The 26,621-nt window shown below is 45.6% G+C and overlaps 1 protein-coding gene across 2 annotated transcripts in view; it reads left to right on the top strand.

Moving 5' to 3' along the window:
• The first annotated feature begins 3,355 nt into the window (after nucleotides 1–3,355).
• LOC310870531 (A disintegrin and metalloproteinase with thrombospondin motifs 2-like) overlaps nucleotides 3,356–26,621 on the top strand; it is a 69,032-nt gene continuing 45,766 nt past the window's right edge. Inside the window, exons 1-2 of one of the 2 annotated variants that reach the window (XM_083781769.1) lie at nucleotides 3,356–3,628; nucleotides 7,906–8,708. In XM_083781769.1, coding sequence (XP_083637895.1) covers nucleotides 3,538–3,628; nucleotides 7,906–8,708 — 894 coding nt within the window. In that variant the 5' untranslated portion in view covers nucleotides 3,356–3,537. Of the gene's footprint in view, nucleotides 3,629–7,905; nucleotides 8,709–26,621 lie in introns of those variants that run through there. The other variant, XM_083781770.1, reaches the window with a different exon arrangement.

Raw genomic sequence — 26,621 nt, 5'->3', positions numbered from 1 at the left:
TGGCCTGCGCTGTTTGTTTACTCTGACAACTGGACTGGTCTCTCTCCTTCTGGGTCATCCTGACCCAGCCTGCTGGGAAAGACACTGGATGAGAGAGACAGTGAGATAACAGGAAGGAGGACAGGAGAGGAGAGGAAGTGGGAACAAACGCTGGCATGGAGCAGAGACGAAAGGAAGGTGGAGTCACAGTGACTGAGATGAAAAATAGAGCATGCACGCACGCACGTGTGCGCGCACACACACACGCACACACACACACACACACACACACACACACACACACACACACACACACACACACACACACACACACACACACACACACTCTACTTGGTTACTGTAAGGAATCCAAGGGAACATTCCTCAACTTATGTCTTTGCAAATTAGAAAATGGTGCTCCGTGGAGCACATACAGTATCTTGCCTATAGCCAGGGCTGTGTGGATCGTGCATTGCATCCGTCAGGACCTGAGGAAGCTGTGAAATTTGTGAATGTCACAGTCTCTGGCTGTGTGTGTTCTTGTGTTGTCTGTCTATGTGTGTTTGTGTCTGTCATTGTGAGTGGGTGTGTGTGGGCGTATACTATAGGCATGGTTCCAGCTTCCATGCAGCTTGGCACACCTGTTACTACTTCCCTCATCTACCTCACCTGCCTGGCATCAGCTCATCACATCCAAGTCTATAAAGCCCTGGTCTTCTCACCACGCGATGCCAGATCGTTTCTCAACCGCTCATGTGGTAACGCATCTGCTACTTAATTCAGTTCTCGGTATTTTTGAGTGGTGCCAATAACCACTCCAACTAACAGCGAGGTGTGTCTGTCTGTCTGTCTGTCCATCCGTCCCTATGTATGTATGTCCGCGTCCGTTTGAGTACGGACAGCTGCAGTAGCGCTGCGTGACCTGGTGGCACTGTTGGGCAGCGTGGCCGTGTCTGATTGGGACGTGCATACACGCACACACACACACACACACACACACACACACACACACACAGTAACTATAACAATAAAAGTGTAGTTAATTGCACCGCTCAGTTCAGACGGGTCTGATTTTCACATCTGTGGTGGCGTGAAATCACACACACACACACACACACACAGACACACACACACACACACACACACACACACACACACACACACACACACACACACTGGCAACAGCGAAGTCCACTGCGTTTCATCATAGCATTGTATTGATTTGCAGTGAGAACAGGTAGACAGTAGACACAAACCATGTCCAGGAAAATGCCCCTACAGCATATTCCCCTCAAAGGAGGGGTCAACTAGCCTGGTTAATAAACCAGACTAATATCGCACGGGCAGGCAATTTTGTTTTGCCAACGGCTGATTCGGTCTGGTTTATTAACCAGGCTAGGGGTCAACCACTTAGGCCTAGCTGTGGTGTTGTCTTGGTGTACCCCAATGCCACAAATGCACTCCCCCACTTGGATGAGCCATCTGACCATATCACATTTTTTCCACATTAACTGTAGACCAGTGCCTATGGTTTTTGCACCACTGACTATCAGAAGGGCATATTTGTCTTTGTAATGAGGGGTTTATGCATGCAGCAACCCTACTATAACGTCCCTAGTTGTCGACAGACTCGGGGTTTAAAGCAAAAGCAAACCTCTGTCTCGACTGAACATCTTTGTAAGGCTATCCCAAAACAGCGTGAAAGCAGTCCTCCACAATAACGCTGTGTTTCCTAAACAATTAGCACCATATTATGTCGAATCGAATCGATAGAATAGTGTTCTTGCTGTTACAGTCAACCAGACAAGAGAGTTGAAGAAACTGCAGAATGAGGCTTAACCTTTGGCTTTTACAAAATATCAGAGACAATTCGGGGTTTTATGGAAGTTGCTTCTGAATACAATATTCGATTGTTAGTTTGATCGATTCTAATACTCTTTAATCTTATAAAATGACAAGTCAAGGTGACTGAGACCTTTAATAATCCATGCAGACTGTTTTTCACTGATAGTCGTCTGATCACGTGGTGCCAGACGTGAACTCTTGCTCAGTCAGCTGAGGAAGAGTTCATCTTCTGTTTGTCCTTACATATCGCACTGCACGAGGCACGAGCATCATGGTCATTAAATGTGCACTTTTGACCACCATTTCCATTCCTACAGTATCAACATCTTTCCATTGATTGAAATGCACATGTCACTTTGGCCATGAGTGTTCTTACTGAATCACTAGTCATTTGAAGTGACTTAAAGTGACTGATGGTCTCTTTCTCTTGGCTTCTTGATCCAAAATCGAGGTTAACTGGGCCTGCTCAGCATTTTATACATGCCACAGAGCAAGCATGATAGAATCGCTTAATTGTACTATGCAGAAGCAAATGCATTTTGTTTGCTCCATTTATTTATAAATGTGTTGTAACCCGTTTCTTTGTGTGTGTGTGTGTGTGTGTGTGTGTGTGTGTGTGTGTGTGTGTGTGTGTGTGTGAGAGAGAGAGAGAGACAGTGTCCAGTACATGCATGTGTGAACGTTTTGTGCATGTGTGTGTGCTGTGCACGCATGTATACAGTATGTGTATGTACACGTGTGTGTGTGTGTGTGTGTGTGTGTGTGTGTGTGTGTGTGTGTGTGTGTGTGTGTGTGTGTGTGTGTGTGAGTGAGAGAGAGAGAGTGAGTTGTGACTCGTGTGTGTCTCTCCATTCATCTTTGGAGCTAACGTGCTGATCGGAGCTTTAAACCAACCATGAAATTGCAGCCGCCAGGAAAACCCTCATTCTTCACTTTCTCCCCGTTCCCTTTTCTTTTCTTCCTTCCTTCTGTTCTTTCTTTACTTCTTTCTTTGTCCTTCTTTCTTTTATTTATTTTCCCTTCTCCTCTCCTCAGTCATCATGCACTCACACTATTGCCTATAGTAATAGCCTTACCTTATAGCTCCTGCCTTGCTCAGTGTGTGAGTTTAACAGATGGAGGTTGCCCTCTGGGAATCACATCTGCACTGTGATCTCATTCAACCAAACAACCAGAAAGAGAGAGAGAGAGAGAGAGAGAGAGAGAGAGAGAGAGAGAGAGAGAGAGAGAGAGAGAGAGAGAGAGAGAGAGAGGGGGGGGGCATCTTCAGGGGCTAATGCTCTATAGGACCAGCATCATACTGCACAAACATTTCAAATGTTTGATATAGTGGGAGCATATAAGTATATCTCATATTAAGCCACTAAAAGTGTGTGTGTGTGTGTGTGTGTGTGTGTGTGTGTGTGTGTGTGTGTGTGTGTGTGTGTGTGTGTGTGTGTGTGTGTGTGTGTGTGTGTGTGTGTGTGTGTGTGTGTGTGTGTGTGTGTGTGCGCGTGCGTGCGTGTGTGAAGGAGAGACGGATGGAGAGAGAAAGAGAGAGAGAGACAGGAGGGACAGACTTGAGGAAAGAGAGAAATTAAAACAGAGAAAGAGCTATCACTTTGCGGTCTGTTGTTATAGGAGGGAGTGAGAGAGTGAGAGGGACAGTAGTATAGCTGTTAGATCACTCAACCATCGGTCTGTCTATGCCGGAGTCTCTTTCTCCCGCCGACCATGGATGATATTCGGGTTGGATTCTTTACTTTCTTTGTTGTTTGTATGCAGATCAGTCGCCTGAACGGACTCTACATCAGCAAAAACACAGGTATGTGTTACTTGGAAGACACGCGAAAAACATCAATCCAAACAAAGGTGCATGCAGTAGCCTAATTAGACATTAACCCACCGCACCGGTGTCAGAAGGTTGAGACGGATGTCCTAAAGCGAAGTTCATTATAGTATTTTTCTTTCGCTAGTAAACATTATTTGAGTGGCTCGCTAGGGTTTAAATATCACATTAACGCATGCAGGTAAAACAGCTGAAGTCTGTTGATTTACCAGACAGTTTTAAGTAGGCTACAGTAGGCTAGAGTGTGCATTTCAGTAGTTGTAAATTATTAAGTGTTTTTAAAGTCATATGGCAGTGCCAGCCCAGCTGGTGAAAACGTATAACTGCTGGTCAGCTGGTGCAAAACGTATATATTTATAACTTATAGGCCTATATTAAGCTAAAAATAAATACTATATTCAAACCAAAAACTGCTGAAACTCGTGCATGGTCAAGTTGTTTCCACAGTCAATGTCATTAAAGGTGAGTAAATCACGTCCGCGACAGCTGCACGTCCTGACCTGGGGCCACTTGTGATTCACTGATTCTGCAGCGTGGAGCCTCCTGCAGGTTAAATGACTGACTGGGGTTTTATTATAGGCTATGTGTTGCGACCAGTATAAACTGCACTTAATCCTGCGTCGACCACAGGGTGTGTTGTGTGGTGCGTTCTAAAACGCAACAATCCCAGCACCTTCATTGCTTTGCCAGGAGAACTGCTTTTTAAGAAATTATGACATAATACTGGATGGCTAAAACCCCCCAAAATACCTGGTACTATAGACCATAATAGTCTACTGTAGGCCACTGTATACCTGACAATACATTCAGCTCATCTTCTGCTTTTAGGCAGAAGCAGAAGATGCAGCTGAATTTATAGCTGAACAAAGTGCAAAAATGTCACAAATAATTATGGCCAGTTATTTGTTTATTTATCTATTTATTATTATTATTATTATTATTATTATTATTTTATTTATTATGATTATTATTAGTGTGGTTGCCCAAAGGGCAAACAGACTATAGTTATTGTCACACTTTCTTATTTTCCTTTTTCCGGAGTAACCTACCTATAACTTCCGCTGTGATTGGCCGAGCTTTGCATAATGTTTGTAGTAGCTAATTGGCTGTTGTTGGTTACCCAATCTATGTTTTACAATTGTTTACATAAATTCCCTTGCAGGGGCAGAAGACCAAACTGTTCAAGCGTTATAGAACATTTCAAATTAGGGAGGGGCCTATGTAAGCGACTGCGGCAACCACACAAGACCGAAGGGGCGAAGACCCCTTATTGTTTTTGTACCGTTTTTCTTCTGCCATTCTTCCCAGTTCTGGCAGTTCTGTGCTGTTGTTTTCCATGAAATTCTGCAAATATGGTAGAGGCTCACAAGCATTCGTCAAAGGACCTCTGACCTTTAGATCCCCCAATGATCGATAGATTGTATATATAGGATTGATAAAGTATCATCCACACTATCCACTCTTGGCTGGTTAACCACCAATCACATTTCCATTAATTTGTGTCTGGACCCTGCTAATGCATGGTTGCCTGCGGGAGTACAGCGTTGACAGACAACCCCTTCAGCCAATCAGCGTAACAAAAAAGTTATGTCATCTCCACCAGCTATTTAAACTAAAGCTCTCATTTGTTAATTGCTCATTTGTCTTCTGTCGGTCATCAGTGTTTGCTTTATTGCTATTATGGCATGACCCCGTATTATTGCTGCTTGCAGCTATATTTATTATTTCCGCAATTCTTTCACCGTTTTGGCAGTTCTTTGCTGTCATTTTCTATGAAATTTGGCAATATGGTAGAGGGTCGTGGGAATCGGTCAAGAGCTCACAGTCATTTGTCAAAGGACCTCTGACATTTAGTTCTCCCAATGAATGATATGATCTTCTCTATCCACTCTTTTACGTCAAAAAAGCGAAGTAAAATATTTTCGTAGCATTTCCATTCACTTGTATGGAGTGAGGGAGTCTCGACCTGCATGCTAATGCATGGTTGGCTGTGGGAGTAGGCTACAGCGTTGAAAGGCCACTCCTTTAGCCAATCAGCGTACCAAAAAAAGTGACATCATCTCCAGTGTCCAGCCAGCTATTTAGACGTTGTGAAGAGAGAGGCTTTTATGGCTCGACCCTGTCTTATCGCTGCTTGCAGCTATATTTATTGTCATTTAGTCCTGGTCACTAAACTAGGCAGGCAATATTTTATAAATTATTGCACTGACAGATTAGCAATAGCCTGTGGCCCTCCAAACTTTCCTTTAAAATTCCCACATAATGTAGGCTATATGGGCAGCCTAAACAATCAAACCATTTGTGGAGAAATCACAAAAGGATAAAATGCCTTTAACTTTTCCGTTGGTGAGATTTATGTAAGAGTTCAGTTTGGGTTATGTTTCCACTGTTTTACAAGTGCTTTTGAAATGACTAATAGTTCAAATGGCAACTCTTATTTCACGTGCCAATCTTCACGGCCACTACTCCCTGCTGTTTGGCTGAAGATGCTGTGCATGTGTGCTGCGGAGAGAGAGAGAGAGAGTTTAGAAGTTCTGGAAAAGGAACATTTTTTTCTTCTTTTCTGTTCCGCTTTCCTCACCACGTTTTTCCATAAATTTTCCTCTGTGTGTTTATGCGCCAGCAACTCTGGCGTCCCGGGAATGTGAAGGGTTCACTCATATTTCCTCACATTCTGCTGTCGGAGTGTGTCTTATCAATAATAAGTTAATTTAGGACGGTGAATCTAACTCCCCACTATCCACTCTCTCTCTCCCTCTGTGTGTGTGTGTGTGTGTGTGTGTGTGTGTGTGTGTGTGTGTGTGTGTGACGTGAGCGCACACACACGTCCGTTCATAAATGCATCTGGAATGCCTGCATTCTTTCTGTATTTTTGTATTTCTCAATTTCTCTCTTTCTCTCTCACCGAACAGGCGAACACGTGTGTCTTCTGAGTTTGTTTACACATGTGCATGTGTCGTGTGTCTGTTGCTCGCATGATGTATTGTGTATGCGTGACTGTGCGGCGTGTGCGCATACCTCCTGAGCTCTGTGTGTGTGTTTATGTGTGTGTCTGTCTGTCTGTCTGTCTGTCTGTCTGTCTGTGTGTGTGCTTGTGTGCGTGTGTGTGTGTAACTGTGTATGTAAGTAACGGTAACTACGTACTTGGTGAACCATGAACTATGACAGAGAGCAGAGCTATGGAGGTGGTGACCTCAGATTGACAGCCGCTTCCTCCTCCCCTGTAGTCATGAACAGTAGCTCATATAATCTTCATCTACAAGGCACCGGGATACACAGATGGAACATCAAAGCCTCCACTATATAACAAGCTTGGACTTTAGATTCCAACACTGTGATAGGAACAGGAAGGAGAAAATAAAGTTGCGATTGGATAATGAGGTGATAATGGTGAAAAAACAGCCCTAATAATAAAGTTATATGACCGACAGCCCAGGACAACCAATATTACAGGGTTCACGATGGTGTAACCACCTGGACTCGAACACAGGTCCCTCATATCAGAGGCCAATCATCAAGGTTTCTTTCTTTTCGTGTGTGTGCGCGTGCATGTGCGTCTGCAATGTCTTGATACACTGACTACATCATCATCAAATCACAACACAAGGTTTTACATTTTTCGTCAAATCACAACACAAGGTCATACAATTATCATCAAGGTCGTCACATTTCAAATTAGATCTCTAACGATCTCTAGCAAAGAGAGGTTTCCAGCTCATAGACCCCGCCCACTCGACTGAGCACACTGGCTCAGAGTCTGACAATCAGGCTAATGATTGACAATTGACATTACCCCTGGCATACCTATTTTGGCCATGTCATCATACGGCCTGCTTGTCAGAGCTAACATTGGTACATTTCTGACAATCCGGTTTTAACCTCTCCAAAAGTTATTTGGTTATTATTTCAATTGTGCCCGAGTCTGCCCTTCGTTATAAATGTGAGCCAGTTGTAATCAGTGTGCAATGTAAACTGTGCGCACCTGCTGTGAGCTTGTAGGTTCGCTATTTTTTGCTATTTTAGAAATAGGGGTTAACTCATTGTCGTTTATGTCCTCCTCCATTCCTTACAGAAGGATGCGAGTCATGGGACTGACTGCATTTGAAAGCTTGGTTCAAGCCAGGCAATGAGCCACGTGGCTCAACTACTGTATGCACATCTCCAGGTGTTTCACTTCTTAATGTGCGATCCTCCTTGAGATCTCTCCATGTCACTCTTGTATTTATCTTTGTATCTCTCTCTTCTCTCGCCAGACTCTCTCCATCACGTGTTGTCAGAGTTCGGTGTCGTGCGTCCAGTGAGCACTGACGCCGAGGGGCGCTTCCTCTCTCACTCGGTCTCCGCCCCCCACCTGGACAGCTTTCTGGCGCGCACACGCAGCAAGAGGCACGCCCCGCACGTAGACACGACGTACAAAGACACACCCACAGCACATAAACATACGTCCAGAAATGATATAAACAAGACCTCGATACGAGAAGACTCCCCCGGAAAACATACAGGTGTGCCAAGAGCACAGGAAAACACGGCCACAATTTATAATGCAGGGGGACATGTCAGTGCGGGCACGATACATGCAAACAAAAGACAAATGCATACAGACACCTCCATTCCTCATACAGGTACAACATACACAGAAACCCCCGTAGTGGACACAGACACACCAACAACAGGCCAAGACATGCCCGCCACAAAAACGAAAGCGCATGCGTCACATTACGGAACAGAAAGCAGGAGTGAGTGGAGCAATAGACGGCGAGATCACGGAAGGCAGACGTCCGGAGAAGAGGAGCGAGGGGGGAGTGAAGGCCAAAATGGCTTCCGCCCCCACCACCACAGGGAAACGCTGTACTACAACGTGACGGTCTTCGGCCGCGAGCTCCACCTGCGGCTTCGTCTTAACTCTCGTCTGGTTGCTCCCGGCGCCACCATCGAATGGCACGAGGAGTCGGGGCAGAAGCTCTCCGAGCCGCTAGGGGGCGATGACTGCTTCTACGTCGGGGAGGTCACCAATGTACAAGACACGTCGGTGGCCATCAGCAACTGTGATGGGCTGGTAGGTTCAGCCACATTTGATTGCTCCTGTTTTTTTGTGTTTTAGCAAGCAGTGTTGATTTCGTCTACTATGACGAATTTCTTTCGCCGACTATCTTTTTACACTGACAACGACAATTTTGTCAACAAAAAAAAACTTGACAAAAATGTTAGAGACTAGTGGAGAAGAGATCCAGTAGAACTAAAAGACAAGTCTGCATAAGAGAGTGATGATTGATTGAATGAAACTCACTGCAATCTGATTGATTTACCGCACAAGGAAACCATGTCCAAATAATCCCATCGTTCAGCATTCAGTGTTGAACTCCAAATGGCAACGTCATTTATGATGTCTTTAAAATCCAATTTCTGGGCAAGTTGATGCTCCATGGGGAGCATTGCCAACCAGCAAAACTTCTCCTGGAACATTGTAGATTACACATAGTTTTTTATGATCTTCATATCATCCATCTTTCTTTTCTTTCTCTGCTCCCTCACCTCCAGTCACAGTAGCATCAAGTGACAGACCAACATGTTTGCATTATAGAGAGGGAAAGAAAAGTAGTATTTGACCACTATATCAAGGAAATTGATAGCTTTTATGTGACTCACATACTTACATACATTTCCAACAATCTGGAAACCAATTTGGCACGCCTGTACAAACATAAGAAATAAAACGAAATGAAGGTTGCGAGTACAACTCACAAAACGGGAGAGTCAAAAAGAGAGACTTGAATGAATGAAGCCATAACATATTCTGAAGAATCTGTTCCAGGCCCTCCCTCTGTCCTAAGAATTTATCTTTTCTCTCTCTCTCTCTCTCTCTCTCTCTCTCTCTCTCTCTCTCTCTCTCTCTCTCCCTCTCTCTCTCTCTCTCTTCCCTTGTCAGCCCGTCTCTCTTTCACTGTTTATCTGTAGAGGGAGAAAGGGCGCAGAGGTTAGAACACTGCAGCATGTCATGGCAGGATCATTATAAATGTATAAATAATGAAAATATCAGATCTGCAAGTTCTGTTCATATGTGATGATGCGACACATTGTGAACTTGTCGTAGCCTGCACCAAAGTACGGTATATAGAGCCAAAGTGTATGAATATTGTTTTTCTCAGTACTTCGTTTAAATATTTCACAGCGACAGACGTTAACAGACTTCATCTGTTTTCGGTCAGTGTGAATGTCAACATCGTAAACTCTCACTGCATGCAGAGACGATACACAGAAGTGTGTCAAAAGTACCTACTGTATAAACATCAGCTCCTGCTTGTAAGTCGTGCTGGATAAGAGTGTTAATATAAGCTTTAAACATAACTTTCATTTCTTATCTGGGATTCGAACCTTAGGTCACGTGTATGAGACACCAGATATCTACAACGATAAGGAATACCACTTATCGTTGTACCACTGAAACCTACTGGCTACTGAAAACATACTGTTGTTGGTGTATATAATATTTATTTAGTATATACTTTATTTAGTATCATTGGTAACACCGAAGGGGCCCGGTAGTAGGATGAGTTCATCTGTGTGCATATTGTAGAGAGACCACCTTCAACCACTGCAGATGAGATATTGTATTAACATACTCTACCTACTGGATAAGATATTTTATTCATTCAAATAAGTTCTGGAATTTTTTTAATCTCTGTGTTATAAAAGTGGTGAAAATGTACAGTATATGAATATATACTATATGAATATAGTATATATATATATATATATATATTGTGGAGTCTTGGTGGGGAATGAACAGGCAGAACAGGGTATTGCAGCACTTCAAAACGCTGTTTATTAGCAAGAAAGTTGATTATGACAGTTAGATCACAATGAGACGCTCGACATCCGTCTCTGGGTAGCATTCACAAGCGTACAGTATTATTGGCTTCACAGGATTCCTTCGATCGCCTGGAGTAGGGTGAGAAACATCCGTTAGTTTCAACTTATATTATACAGTCTTCTTCTTACGGCACGACTCCACACTGGAGGGCTCGTTATAATAAGAAACGATAAGAATAATAATAATATGACGGCGGAGCCTTGCTTCGTGACGTTGTCAGTATTTAGCCTTTACTGTAGCGTATCTTCTCCCATAGCGGGTTCAGCTCCGAGCGTGCACCTGCCGTTTAGCCCACCGGCGTTCAATACAACGAGAGCCTGCTTGCTAGGCAGTCCTCGAAGAATAGTCTGTGTGGAATTAAATAGGTTTCCTTCCGACCTTTTAGTATGGGTTCCAGTTGTCTTCGCTGTGGCAGGGCTGCCCCCCTGTTGCGTCGCGATAACTGTGCACTCCTGGAACTCCCGTTCCTAATTCACTCATTCATCCGTGTCGTCCGAGGTCTCTGTCCCGCGGACATTCCCTGGCCCGATCCTGAAAGCCTGTGACGGGGAGAGTGACAGTTAAGGCATGCAGAGATATATACACAGGAGTGTGTGTGTTTGGTGAGAGCGTGTGTGTCTGCTTACCCCCCGACGGTTTGTGCGTGCTTGCCTCCGTGAGCGCTTGTGTGTGTGAACCAGCCGCTGTCAGACCGACTACTAAGTCTTCCTTTTATACGCCGGGTGTGGCCGCTTGCTGGTTTGGGCGCGGTCCGTCCATCAGCTCAATCTGGTGGAGGAGGAGGTTCGGGACGTAGACCTCCCCTATTAGGCGGCCGAGGGCGTGTCTTACGATCCGAGGCGTCTTCTGTCTGACAGCTTGTCTGGTTGCCCTGGCAACGCACTTACCATCGCGGGGTGTCGCTCGCGAGACCCCACACACTCCCCCCCTAAGATCCTCGCTGAGGCGAGGGGCTTTATTTTCTTCCTCTTCTTCATACATCCTGGACATCGCATCTGCATGGCGTATGTCTTTACCGGGTCTGTGTTCTACCGTGAACGTGTAGTTCTGTAGTTCTAGGAACCAACGGGTGACCCGCTCGTTCCGATCTTTGTTTGTGGACATCCACTTGAGGGGCGCGTGGTCGGTTACTAAGGTGAACCTTCGGCCCCACAGGTAGTACCGTAGGTGGTGGATTGCCCACTTCACTGCGAGGCACTCTTTCTCGACTGTAGAGTAGTTCCTCTCGTGTTTGAGCAACTTTCTACTTATGAACGTGACTGGGTGTTCGTCTCCCTCTAGCGTCTGGGCCAGGACAGCACCGATTCCTGTGTTAGACGCGTCTGTGTGGAGGACGAAAGGGGCATTAAAGTCAGGTGTAATCAGGACTGGGCTTCTACAGAGGGCATCTTTTAACGCTTGAAATGCGCGCTCTGTTCCCTCGGTCCATTTTACGTGGTGTGGTAGACTTTTTTTTGTGAGATCGTGTAACGGGCTGGCGGTGGCAGCAAAGTCTTTTACAAATTTTTGATAGTACGACACTAGGCCGAGGAAAGACTTCACTTGTTTTTTGGTGGCGGGCCGTGGCCAGTTCTGTATTCTCTCTATTTTTTTCTCTTGTGGCTTAATGCAGCCGCGTCCAATTGTATAGCCTAAATAGTCTGTTTCGGTCCAGGCTATACGACTCTTCTTGGCGTTAACGGCTAAGCCCGCCTGGCGTAGGGCGTTGAGCACGGCATCTAGCCTTTCTAGGTGCTGCCGCCAGGTGGCGCTATGGATGATCACGTCGTCCAAATATGCCGCCGCATAGGCGCTATGGGGTCTCAGGACTTTGTCCATTAATCGTTGGAAGGTCGCCGGAGCTCCGTGTACACCGAAGGGCATGACTTTATATTGAAACAGCCCATCTGGGGTGGTAAATGCTGTTTTTGGTTTGGCTCGCTCGGTTAGGCCAACTTGCCAATACCCTTTCGTCAGGTCTAATGTACTAATGTGTCTAGCGGGGCCCAGCCGTTCAATTAGCTCGTCTACGCGAGCCATGGGGTAGGCGTCAAACTGCGATATCTCATTTAATTTCCTAAAATCGTTACAGAAACGTAGGCTCCCATCTGGCTTGGGAACGATAACTATGGGGCTCGACCAGGGGCTGTGTGACTCTTCTATGACGTCTAGCTCGAGCATTTTCTTCACTTCCTCCTGTATGGCCCGCCTACGAGTTTCCGGGATCCTATACGGCCGTAGCCTGACTACCTTACCCGGGGTCGTATCGATGTCGTGTTTTACTACCGAGGTACGACCGGGTAGCTCGGAGAAAACATCTCTGTTCCGGTCTAAGAGCTCTCGGATATCCTGTTGTTGTTGCGGGGCCAAGCCTTCTCCTACAGCAACGGGTGGAGTCTGGGGAGGGGGGCGGGTCAACAGAGCAGGTAGCGGAACGGTTTCCGGCGGATACCACTTTTTCAGAATGTTTATATGGTATACCTGCTGGCCCCGTCTCCTCCCTGGTTGGGCCACTCGATAATTAACGGGACTGAGCTTCTTTACAATCTCGTATGGACCTTTCCAGCGGGCTAGGAATTTACATTCTGTCGTGGGGACAAGGACGAGGACCTGGTCCCCAGGCTTGAATTCTCTCACTTGTGCGCCTCTATTGTACACTCTACTTTGTGCTGCCTGTGCCTCTGCCATATGTTGTCGCACAAGCGGCCAGATGCGGCTGGCGCGCGCCTGTAGTATTTCTACATGTTCGATGACATTTCGCAGTGGGGAGGGCTGACTCTCCCATGTCTCTTTTGCGATATCTAGTAATCCGCGGGGCTGTCTCCCATACAGGAGCTCGAACGGGGAGAAGCCTGTGGATGCCTGGGGTACTTCTCTTATGGCAAACAGTACATATGGGATGAGGCGGTCCCAATCTTTTCCGTCCTCTTCGGCTACTCTTTTTAGCATTTTCTTCAGTGTGTGATTAAATCGTTCTACCAGCCCATCGGTCTGAGGATGGTAGGCAGATGTGCGTATTTGTTTCACTTTCAGCCAGCTATAGAGCGCCTTGATAACCCGTGAGACGAAACATGTCCCTTGGTCCGTCAGGATTTCGTCTACTAAGCCTACTCTACTAAAGAGCATCATGAGCTCGTGTGACACTGTTTTGGCATTGGCGACCCGCAGGGGTATAGCCTCGGGATATCGTGTGGCATAATCAAGGATAACTAGGATATATCGGTGCCCGCGCGCCGACTTGGGTAGGGGACCCACTATGTCCATAGCTATACGCGAGAAAGGGACACCGATAATCGGCATGGGAATGAGCGGACTGTGCACGACCCCCCGCGGGGACGTGAGTTGACATTCCTCGCATGACCGACAGAAATCTTCGACCGCTCTTTTTACTCCCGGCCAGTAGAAGCGAGCCAATATGCGATCATACGTCTTCTGTACTGCTAAATGAGCGCCTAGTTGATGTGAGTGTGCCAAATATAACACCCGCAATACATGGGATCTAGGTACGAGTAATTGTTCAATTACAGCCTCTACTTTATCTTTGACGGCTCGATAAAGTAGACCATTACGTACTAGAAAGTGAGGGAAGGTTATTTCGCTCACCCCATCACACCGCTTCCCCTCGACAGTGGAGAGGTTTCTCCGCGCCCCCTCTAGGTTCGGGTCGGTCCACTGGGCCGTGGCGAACTCCCCTTGTAGGCGAGTGGGGGGTCCGTCCACTTGGGGGAAGCTGACGAAGGGGTCCTCGTCGAGTGGCGGGGTCTCGTCTGCTGAGGAGTGGACTTCCTCCGGGCCGGACTCGTCCGGGGCGGCGGTTGTTGCTGCTGATACCGGCCCAGCTGCGGGTTCTCCGAGGGCGGGGCAGGCGCGGTGTCTCTCCGTCTCTGGTCTAGGGTGGCGTTTTCTTCCCCTCTTCCGCGGTGGACGGCGGAGGCCCGGGGTCCAATACTTGTCGAAGAGCGGGCAGTCTGTGCCTATCAGGAGGGGGACGGGTAGGTCCGGAACCACTCCGGCGGGTACCGTCACGCTGCCTCGGGGGGTCTGGATGTGTATTTGGGTCACTGGGTAGCGGCGCAGGTCGCCATGCACGCAGCTGACCGGGACCGTCTCGGGTCCACCGCCGGTCACCAGGTCCCCTCTCACCAGTGTCACCACACTACCGGAGTCTACCAGGGCCTGGGTGTCTCTGCCGTTCACTCGGACCGGTAGGGCTGCCTGGCACTGTGCGGAGCTTCCCGAGTGCAGGCAGTGTCTGGAGCCCACCAGACTGGCGGCCGAGGCCATCGAGACGTCGGGGTCCCGTGCCCGGTCCGGACATGCCCAGGAAAGGTGGTCCTCCTGTCCGCAGACGTAGCACCGCCTGGGTGGGCCGCGGGCTGGTGGTGGGTTCGTCCGGGGTTTAGGCGTGGGAGCCGTCTGGGCCTGGCGGCGGCGGTCCCGTCCTTGTCGGTTGTCGGTCTTCGCTGGTTCAGTTTTAGATGGTTGCAACATCTGGGTGCCCACCTGGGAGTTCTCTACCAGGGTGACTAGCTCTTCAACGGTGGCGGGGCAGGCGTGTACCGCCATCTTCTTTGCGTCGGGGGGCAGGGCTCTCACGCCGCGGTCGATCACTATCCTGTCGAGGAGTGGGGTGCCTTCTCCTGTAGTGAGCCAGTTCTGTGTGAGTCTGCACAGGTCGGCGAACTGGGTGCGCGCCGGCTGCGCCATGCGGAACTCCCACTGGTGGAACCTGTGTGCTCTGGCGGGAAGGCTGTACCCCAGGCTGGACAGGATGGCGGCTTTTAGCTTTCCGTAGTCGAGCGCGTCTCTGGCGGTGAGGTCCCGGCATGCTTGCTGTGCCGGTCCGTACAGGTAGGGGGCTACGATGCCACCCCAGTCGGCCAGTGGCCACCTCTCCCGGGTGGCGGAGCGTTCGAATACCTCTAGGAAAGCCTCGATGTCGTCGTCAGGTGTTTGCTTAGTGAGCACGGCTGCTGGTGATCGGGGGGCCGGTGCGTCTCTGTCCAGTCTGCGCAGTACCTCCCGCATGCACGTCTGGAGGTCCGTGTTGCTCTTCACCAGGGCGTTTAAGGCTGCTGCTTGGTCCATATTAGGCGGTGGTTAGGACCTGCTATACCCACATTCTCCACCAAATGTGGAGTCTTGGTGGGGAATGAACAGGCAGAACAGGGTATTGCAGCACTTCAAAACGCTGTTTATTAGCAAGAAGGTTGATTATGACAGTTAGATCACAATGAGACGCTCGACATCCGTCTCTGGGTAGCATTCACAAGCGTACAGTATTATTGGCTTCACAGGATTCCTTCGATCGCCTGGAGTAGGGTGAGAAACATCCGTTAGTTTCAACTTATATTATACAGTCTTCTTCTTACGGCACGACTCCACACTGGAGGGCTCGTTATAATAAGAAACGATAAGAATAATAATAATATGACGGCGGAGCCTTGCTTCGTGACGTCGTCAGTATTTAGCCTTTACTGTAGCGTATCTTCTCCCATAGCGGGTTCAGCTCCGAGCGTGCACCTGCCGTTTAGCCCACCGGCGTTCAATACAACGAGAGCCTGCTTGCTAGGCAGTCCTCGAAGAATAGTCTGTGTGGAATTAAATAGGTTTCCTTCCGACCTTTTAGTATGGGTTCCAGTTGTCTTCGCTGTGGCAGGGCTGCCCCCCTGTTGCGTCGCGATAACTGTGCACTCCTGGAACTCCCGTTCCTAATTCACTCATTCATCCGTGTCGTCCGAGGTCTCTGTCCCGCGGACATTCCCTGGCCCGATCCTGAAAGCCTGTGACGGGGAGAGTGACAGTTAAGGCATGCAGAGATATATACACAGGAGTGTGTGTGTTTGGTGAGAGCGTGTGTGTCTGCTTACCCCCCGACGGTTTGTGCGTGCGTGCCTCCGTGAGCGCTTGTGTGTGTGAACCAGCCGCTGTCAGACCGACTACTAAGTCTTCCTTTTATACGCCGGGTGTGGCCGCTTGCTGGTTTGGGCGCGGTCCGTCCATCAGCTCAATCTGGTGGAGGAGGAGGTTCGGGACGTAGACCTCCCCTATTAGGCGGCCGAGGGCGTGTCTTACGATCCGAGGCGTCTTCTGTCTGACAGCTTGTCTGGTTGCCCTGGCAACGCACTTACCATCGCGGGGTGTCGCTCGCGAGACCCCACAATATATATATATATATATATATATTCAGTATATGAATATATATGAATGAATTAACACCTGGCACACGACTTTTCTGTAAAATAGAAGTGCATCAAAATGAGCCTGATAAGACAGAAAGCTTGTAAGATTACGTACGTGTGGTAAACGTGTCATCTTGTGCAGTGTAGTGTGGCTTTGCTGTAATTATAGGATATAAAACAAAACCCTGCAAGACAGTTCACATATTTAGTCTATTCTGACAAACTGCGTACGTGCACACGAATGTGTGTTTGTGCTTTTGTATTTGTAGGGCTTAAATGAGGTCTGTGAGTGTTTTGTCTGTCAGCGTGTCTGTATACTGAATAGGGTGATTTATACTTTGCACTTCAATGTGTTGTGAGCTTGTAGACTGGCTATTGAGTACCAAAGTCCTGACATCACTCGCACTACCCAGTGGTCACAGTGTTATTTGTTTTATATTGGAAATCCCATGGCAAATCTTTGATTGTGTCATATAAGAACTGTTTTCCAGAAATACACAAATCATCCTGGCAATTTTGTCAGGTATGCATGACTCTGTGCCATTTATGATATTGAGTCCCATAACGTCTGTGTTTGGAGAAAGTCTTACTTTTTGGATAAATTAGTACTTTTTCACCGTCAGTTGATGCTTCATATCCATATGAATAAAACATCCTGGGTGGTACGTTTATTTTCTGAGAAAAGAGGAGAAGCAAGCTGCACTGAGTTGAGTGATTCAACGTAATAATGTCTCGGGTGCACGATTCAGGTAGATACAGTCCATAGAAAAGAATACCAGCACTCACGTTATATCCAATAGGATTCTTGTTTATTTTTCAGTTTCCCCCAGCAGCAAGCAACAACACGGACGTTTCGGCCCGGAGACCTTCCAGTTCTTATATGATGCAACCTAAGATTCCCCAATGGGATTTCCAATACAAAAAATAACAATGTGACCCAGGGGGATAAATCATTTATCACAATTATTTGCACGATAGTTAATCGTCAAGTAGTAAAATTTCATGATCGTGACACCCATGGAAAATTATGTCATATACAGGTAGGTATTCAACCCCCCTGCCACTGGAAATACTGATAAAAAGTCACAATTTGCTAGCAAAACTCAAAACAACTTAAGGCCAGTCAGAAATAACAATAAATAGCTCCATAGATAGATAGTTTATTAGATTAGATAGATTATTGTGCATAATGGTCCACATGTACTGCACTGAAGCCAAACGGTTGCGCTGTAGGCCTAAGTAGAAATGTCACTCTTTTTTTTTCTTTTTTCGTTTGGGTGAACTGTGTTGTTCCTTTAAAGAGTAGTGTAATTCTAAAACCGATTTTGTGCAAGATGAGAATAGGACTTCCCATTTCCCCTGCAAATCATGAAACACAAATCCTGTGACCTGTGACAGCTGCCACCTACAAGACTTGATTTAATGCACAGTGACCTGCCCCCACGCATCACTGACGGAAAGACAGCTTCTTGTGCATGAAGGCCAAGATCAACAGCGTATAGGCTTCGTCATACAGGACGAATAGCAAAAATAGCCAGTGCACAATCTCACACGACGCCGTTTTCTGAAGGGGTTTGAGCTACGTATTCAGAAAATGCACAAAATGTATACAATGACCCACACACACTACCTGCACTCTAAATATAATAATTTAATATTAATAATTAATAATAATAATTTAATTAATAATAATATAATTATTATAATTTAAGCAACGTTTTGGTCATAGACAGGCATGTGTGGTTTATGACCAAAACGTTGCTTAAATTAAAAGTGTTCATAATGCAAGGGCACCCATCTCTGAGCTGATCAGGTGTGCATAAGCCATCCTACTATAAATGCGCCACTTCTCTGTGTGTGTGTGTGTGCGTGTATGGTTGTAATGCACGTACATGCACCGACTTCAAATTCGACACATGCGTTCCACACCCCCACGGAGTGCAGTGCCCGGTATCGAGTCTGTTGGACCCACGGTTCTCCAGAACCACCACAAAAGGCTCTGCTCACTGCTCAGGCTCTGCCAGTGGGCCTAATGAGGCCAACTCCTTTCACCTGGGCCAGGCTCTGCCAGTGGACCTAATGAGGCCAACTCCTTTCACCTGTGCAATTTCCAGCCTCTGCCTCAGCTAATTGAGGCTCAACCAATCAGGCTCTGCCAGTGGGCCGAATTGATTGCCAAATACACTTTTCAGTTTGCAGTCTTCACACACAGGCACATACACAGTTCTCCATGTGGGACACCGGCTGACGGGTGCTATGACAACGTATATCATTAGGTTCCCAAGTTGCATCGTTCCCTAGTAGGCCGGTGGCCGACTGGGACGGGCACGTACAGGTCTAGTTATTAAAAAATATATATATATTTTTCAATATTCTTTGAACAAATTTGCCCAGGGCACCATACAAGCTGGAACTACCAGCTTCCGATAAAAGTTGACAAGAGAAAAGTGCTGATTTGACTGGGCAATTCATCATGTACATGTGTTCCTGCTGACATTGATGCAGAGTATCATAAGGCTACGTGGAGGAGAGACTAGACGAGAAAAGGAGAATGTCCTCTTGGATGTTAAAAGCTTCCATTAAACTCTTCAGACAAAGGCGCGATCGTATATTTTGCTCGTGGAAAACTGTCCATTACCTCTCACAGCAGAGGGAAATATGTGATGTATTGAGCTAGGTGTCTTTTGAGCCGTTGGAGACCATAATGTACATGTACCGTATAGCTGGCTCCCCACTGTGTTGTTCCTTTGCATGCTGATATTTAGCACATTCAAAGGTTTTGTGATGTCAATCAAAAATGCCACATCTGCCAACCAGACAGCTCCCATTGGCTGTCACTTTTCATCTCCCCCATAAGAGAGAAAAACCTGTTTCCATGCAGGTCTCCGACTGAGTCATCTGTCTGGGGTAAATCACATCTCCATATCCTGCCTCTATTGTTGAGGAGAAACCATTGATGGCGCTGAAACAGCAGTACAGGGATTTAGCACAAATAAATGTAACAGTTTTTACCACAACATATTCAACTTTCTGACATTAGCTTATAACGTGTTGTTGAATTATGCCGTTTAATAGTCTTGCTGACTTTGTTGCAAATCAGGCTAATCCACTTCATTCATCAACATTGTAATTGTGGTGATCCGCTCTTGTCTGGTGCTTATCAAAAAAATAATTGATGCCTGAGTATAATAAGTTCTCTGAACCACTGCCATAGTGTTGCAAGCAAGGCAAACATTTGCAAACGGAAACTACTGCTTCTTTTCTTCATGACTTCGTTACACAGTCTTTAAAGGTTTCAAGACATTCATTTTCATTTATTTTTATTTTTATTTTTTATTTTAGAGTTTATGACCTCAATTGCACCCAAAAAACCTGAACTTGGAACATTCAGTGGATTTCCTGTGGTCTGGAGTTTTCTCTGGGGTTTGGAAGACTTTTGAGCTGCAATGAAAACAGGCAAATTGACATATATGGGATTTGCAGGATTTGCAACACAAACAGCAGGAAAATCAAAGCACTTGTTTGAGCCAGAAAACCCCAGACCACAGAAAATCTACTGAATGTTAAAAGTTAAGAAAAATAACAAACTTTTTTTTATTAAATGTCACAATACCTTTAACAAACCCTGCATGCAAAATCTTTAGACAGTAGCTTCATAATTTGACCTTTTGTTTTCCACATAAAAAAGACACTTCTAGGAGTTTAGGGCAGCTTTAAGCCATTGATTTTAGATTTCCATGAAACTTTGAGTGATCAGCAGTTCAGCACAGGCTGACCCAAAGAGATGATATATTTTTGGTTTGATGGGCAAAGAGCAAGGTCACAGTCAAAGTTGAAATCAGAAAGAACGAAATTTCATGAAATTATGAGTACTAGACCTGTACGTGCCCGTCACAGTCGGCCACCGGCCTACTTGGGAACGATGCAATTTAGGAACCTAATGATATTCGTTGTCGTCAGCGGGTGTCCCACATGGAGAACTGTGTATGTGCCTGTGTGCCTGTGTGTGAAGCAGGGGGGCAGTCAGCCAGATATTTCGTGAAGCCTCTTTTGAAATCAGGACTTCCTGAAAGTTCATATAATGGCCTGTTGTGGCGCTGGACTGGACCCAAAAAGCCCCATAGCTCCATAGAGGCCCATGTATTTGGGACCAACTTCACCTAGACTGTATTACCTTAATAAACATGGTCATGAATACTTTCTGCTTCCAGTCACTAGTTTAAAGTCTCATTTCTAATGTCATAATATTCTTTTTGGAAAATTATGGTCCCATTTATAAAATAAATGACCATATGTCGCGTATGTTCTGAGGGGCGTGGCTACCGTTACAGTCTATGATCGGGATCCCCCACCCACTCGAGTCAAAATAAAAACCAACAGAGAAGAAGGGGGGAAGTCCCGCCTCGTTGTCTGGGCCAGCCAATGGCCAGCTGGACCAGAACGGATCAAGAAAGATGGCGACTTACAGTGCATTAGAGTGCAAGGAATTTCAGGCTTCATTATACGTTCATGTTAGACCCGGGGAACGCTTTGTCCATATTTTTTACAGTCTATGGTGTGAAGACTACAAACTGAAAAGTGTATTTGGCAATCAATTCGGCTCACTGATTGGTTGAGCCTCAATTAGCTGAAGCAGAGGCTGGAAATTGCACAGGTGAAAGGAGTTGGCCTCATTAGGCCCACTGGCAGAGCCTGAGCAAAGCCTTTTGTGGTGGCAATGCTCCCTCCACATACACACACACACACGCGCGTGCGCGCACACGCACGCGCACGCACGCACACACACTCACACACACACACAATGCCCTGTGTGTGTGTGTGTGTGTGTGTGTGTGTGTGTGTGTGTGTGTGTGGGTGTGGGTGTGGGTGTGTGTGTGTGGGTGTGTTAGGTGGAAATGGCATAATGTTAACGGAGGTCAACACATACGTACAGTATGCCAACAATCATGTTGGCGGAGGAGTGCACTTTACTGATTGCAATTTTTCTAGTTGTGAAACTGAAATGCCTGATGGAATGGAAAAAGCATGTCCCTGATAGCCTACAGAGCAACATCTTAAAGATATAATATTTAGATTCCAATGCCTATTGGCTAGTGTATAGAGCAAAACCTGGAGTGTTATGGGAAACTAAATAAATAATGCACAATGGATCACGATAAAGAAATGATTAAACAAGTAACTCTGGATTTTTCGTTTCCAAATGAAAGCACCCCTCATGTTACCAATCAATTATGGAATATCTATTATTCAACATTTAATATTGAAAAAAGGTAGTTGATCTACTTAGTCCAATGCTTGACACCAAGCAGCACATTGATAGAGTGCCATGGTGCAGAGTACACTCATATACAAATATCAATGAACGAGGATATTATGTGATTATTCTACTCATTTTTGAGTTCCTACAACCAGCAATGTCCGTGTACCTGTGTACCTGTTTGTGTATGTACCTGTGTGAGCACGAGTGGTGTGCGCATGCGTGAAATTGGAACGAGAGAAGTATGTGACATGGCTGCCACCTGCTGGACGCAAATCCAACTTCTGACTGTCTAGGTTCGCTAAAGAAGGAAAGGCCGAGCCAAAATAATAATGAACTGTCTAGGTTCGCTAAAGAAGGAAAGGCAGAGCCAAAATAATAATGAAAAAATAGTTCTCAGCGACGCGGATTGATATCCATAATAAAGCTAATCTGACGGAGCAGAGAGAGAGAGAGAGAGAGAGAGGAGGGGGGAGAGAAGGGAGTTGCACCACTCGGTTCACACAGGTGTGATTTTTCAATTATACTTGAAGTATCTGCCCTTCTCTGGTCACACAAAGATGTCTGGCGCAATGACCAATGTGCCGTGCCATTAGCCGTGTTTTGTGTAGGTGTGCCTGTTTCACCAACATAGGAGCTGAAGGGTTGAATGGGCCCCCGGGGCAGACCAAGGATGAGCTGGAGGGTTTATATCTCCAACATCTGTTGGGAACACCTCAGGGTCCCCCAGGATGAAGTTACTAATGTTGCTCTGGAGAGGGAAGTCTGGAGCTCTCTGGTGGAGCTGTTGTCCCCGCGTCCCGACTACGGATAAGCGGTTGAAGATGGATGGATGGATGGATAGTCTGTGATTTTGGATATTGTACTATTACTTATGATATAGTATAAGTGTTCTATAAAAATATAAAGATCGGAACTGGAAAATCGGCATCGGCAGATCAAATGATCAGAATCGGATCGGGAGCAAGAAATACTTCATGGGGACATCACTAGTTGTGAAATGGGCATGTGCACACAGCACACACGACCATATGGATTTAAATGGGCATGTGCACACAGCACACACGACCATATGGATTTAAATGGGCATGTGCACACAGCACACACGACCATATGGATTTAAATGGGCATGTGCACACAGCACACATGACCATATGGATTTAAATGGGCATGTGCACACAGCACACACGACCATATGGATTTAGGAGAGATCAGGGACAATTACAAAGAATAAATTCCATTCATAGTCTTCTCGTTTGCAAGTCTGTTCAGTGACTGCGTGGCAGCCTGGCAGCCAGGAACAATATGGCCTCATTTACTGGTATAATTGAATGCTGAAGTTGAAGATGTTTATTGTCTCTTACACCAGGGGTTCTCAACCCGTGGGTCGCGAAGCCTCGGGGGGTCGCCAAATTATTTTGGGGGGTCCCCAAATTATTTAAAAAAAAACATATATTTATAATTTTTTATACATTTCCGGGGGTCCCCAGCCAAAAATTTTGAGAACCCCTGTCTTACACTATAACTGTCACACTCCAAGCTTTCCTATACCGAGTGAACTCAAGAAGATACTCCAATTTTACTCAGGCGTGTTTCGTTTTTTCCCAAACATAGTGAAAATAACAGATTTACAAGCTCACAGTGTGACGTGTAAGCTTGAAGATCACCTACTTGAGCTATGTTTGAAATTGGTCTTAACTTTTTCAGCTCAACAAGCAATGTCAAAATGCGGTGTGAATCTGCAGATATATCACATTTTCACAGTTTAATCAACCATTGAATTCAAAAACAATTCAAAACGGGAAAAGATAAACTTGTTGCGACACGTGAGACATCTTTGCAGAACTCTCACCCGAGAACGGGGATGCTAGGGTTAAAGTGGTTAAACAGATCAATTATATCTTGAACATGCAGTTTCAGTTGTTAGGTACAGTAGTAGTTATTCTGTCTTTCATATTCTCAGTTAGTGGCTAACATTCCTTTGCTATCGTTGACCCTCCACAGGGTTCAACATGAAAGGCTCAACTGAAATACTTTGGGGTCATATGATTTATGCTTTTGGGCACATCGTTTTACACTCTGTGTTAATACTGGTGAATATTCTGTGCTTGAACCAAAATAAAAACTATTTGGACAATTATAGAGTTATAAATCTGAGGCGGTGGTAACTGATTTTCTTTCTCTGTCGATTGACTTTAGTAGTGCTTGGCCCCTTGACTCACATTTTGACTTTAGTAGTGCTTGGCATGTTTGCAGCTGAAAACATCACTTTTTCTGGTTGTTGATTTGCATCAGTTTTCAGTAGCAACATATAAGAACAGTGTGGGATGGCTTTCTACTTTACTATGTAGTTGAAGACTTGTTTGTCTCAATAGATTACATCACTGGAAAATCAGGCCCTATTTATTTACCTACGATCACGCCTACTTTGGTTGCAGTGTTTTATGGGAAGGATACCAAATGTCCTGGATAGCATCCATTGAAGTTGTTCTCGTGGCTATTGATGCACTTGGGAGGCAAATAAAGTGGAGCCGGAAGTTTCATGAAATGTAATAAAAACAAAAGACATACTGTATCACACGTTGTTTTCTGATCTTTTTGAGGGGCGCATGCCCCTCCTATGTCCAGCTTTGAGCAAAGTTTTGTGTAAACACAAACATTGAAGACAAAATGTTGTATGATGATAAGGGCGCCCCTCTTCACAACATATTTAAGTAGCTCTTGCACGCTATATAATTGTATTGAGGTATCTAAAGAGCACATAAGGTATTGGCAGTATATGAGCTGGCATCTTAAGGATTGGTTGACAGACCAGTCGCACGATAACAGCACAGTATATACTTGCTACACAGTCAGAAAACGTAATATTTGCTCTTTAGATACCTCAATAAAATTATATAGTGTGCACACAGAAATTTAAGACAGCAGGAAACAATGTGTGATACATATGCCTTCTTTGATTTTCTTGAACCGATTATTTTACAACGGTTGGTTATCTGGCTTTCATTCACTTCAACATATATTCCATCAAACTTTCAGCCTCAGTTTGCCTAAATGTGCCAGCTGGAGTTGCCAGACCAAGGAAGTGACGTTCCTTCTTTTTAGGGCCAAACAAAACCAGGAAGCAAGTCATTCTGTGTACTTGGCAACTATTTCATTGAGTACTCTCATCGTTTCAGTACACTGTCAGTATAACATTAGCTCACATTCTTAGCTTAAGTCAGGGAGTGTACTGTAAAGGTGGACTTTGCTGGATTTTGTCGTGTAGGCTATATTAGGTAAGCCAGGTGGTTTAACCTGGCATCTATTCTGGGCGTGTCATTACTTCTCAGTGAGACGGAAAATCTGCATCACCAGCGGGCCCCGAGGACCAAGGCTGGAAACCAAAGGAATGGCTTTACTTCTGAATACTTACCAGAGAAGATTCCTGGTTTTCTCTCACGGCGACATCACAGATCAGAAGTTTGGCTCTCTGTCTGATATCTGGCTCCGTGAGTCACTGATGTTGCCAAAATCTGGACCGAGATCACAAGAATGGTTCTAACAGTGATTTTTTTCGCTTTTACGTTTCCACCGAACGAGGACGGCTGCATATTGTGATCTATCCCAGATGTGGAAACATGAGATGAGGATGAAAAAAGGAGAGAGAGAGAGAGAAAGAGAGAGAGAGAGAGAGAGAGAGAGAGAGAGAGAGAGAGTCACATTTGTGAGTTACACAGGATGTGATGTAAGTATCCCTTGTTGTATTACACAGGGGCGAGTGCTTGTATATAAACCTGTCTTGGATGTTAAGAGGATAGAGTGCATGATGAGAGAGTGTGCAAGGTTATCAAGTGGGTATCATTGAGTTATGTGTTGGCAGCCTAATCGGAGTCCCTTTATTCCCACTGCTAAAACCAACACCACATCTATACTGGGATTACAGCAGGTTGTGGGTTCAATTCCCCCGTCCCGTCCCATCCAAGTCATACAAAAGATTGTAAAAAAAAAAAAAATTGTACCCAATGCCTCGTTGCTTGGCACACAGAATCAAGGGTTGTATTGGGGGTAAGTAAGTCCCTGCTACTGTACATGCTAGCGTCATCATGACCAGGGGTGCACTTGTACATCAAGCTGCCTTACGCTTAGGAAACAGGAGATAGGCTCCTGTTTCCTAATGGTTCGGGAAACGTTTGGCTCCCATGGCTGCTTACTTTACATCAGTGGTTCACAAACCTTTCAGCTAGAGACCCAAAAGAGAAATTTGATGTCTCCCCGGGCCGGGACTCAAACTAGTGAAAATAGCGGGGTGCATACTTAGTTTAGACTAGTAATTGGTTAGACATGGGTTAAGGTTAGGTTTAGGTGTGCTGCCCCGTGGGAGGTTAGGTTTAGGGTGAGGGTTTGAGATAGGTTGTAGTTGTAGGACTAATGACTGGTCTAACCAATGACTATAGTCTAAACCAAAAACTGTCTAAACTAAGTACTGCACCCGTGAAAATAGCAGCTTGCAGATTTACTATTTTCTCTACTTCATAAAGAATATTATGAAAATTGTTCCAAAAGAAAATTGGAAAAAAATGATGTTAAAAAAATGAACAGGATGTAAACATTTTGAAAATAATTGCAGGAAACTGTAAAAAATAAAAACCTAAAAAACAAACAAAAATTATTTTTACTTGTGACCCATAAAAATGTGTT

Source organism: Protomyctophum parallelum, assembly GCF_964188405.1.
Source record: "Protomyctophum parallelum genome assembly, chromosome: 1".
Taxonomy (NCBI): Eukaryota; Metazoa; Chordata; class Actinopteri; order Myctophiformes; family Myctophidae; genus Protomyctophum; species Protomyctophum parallelum.
Note: the sequence above shows the minus strand (reverse complement) of the source record. Positions and strands in the feature narration are given on the sequence as shown.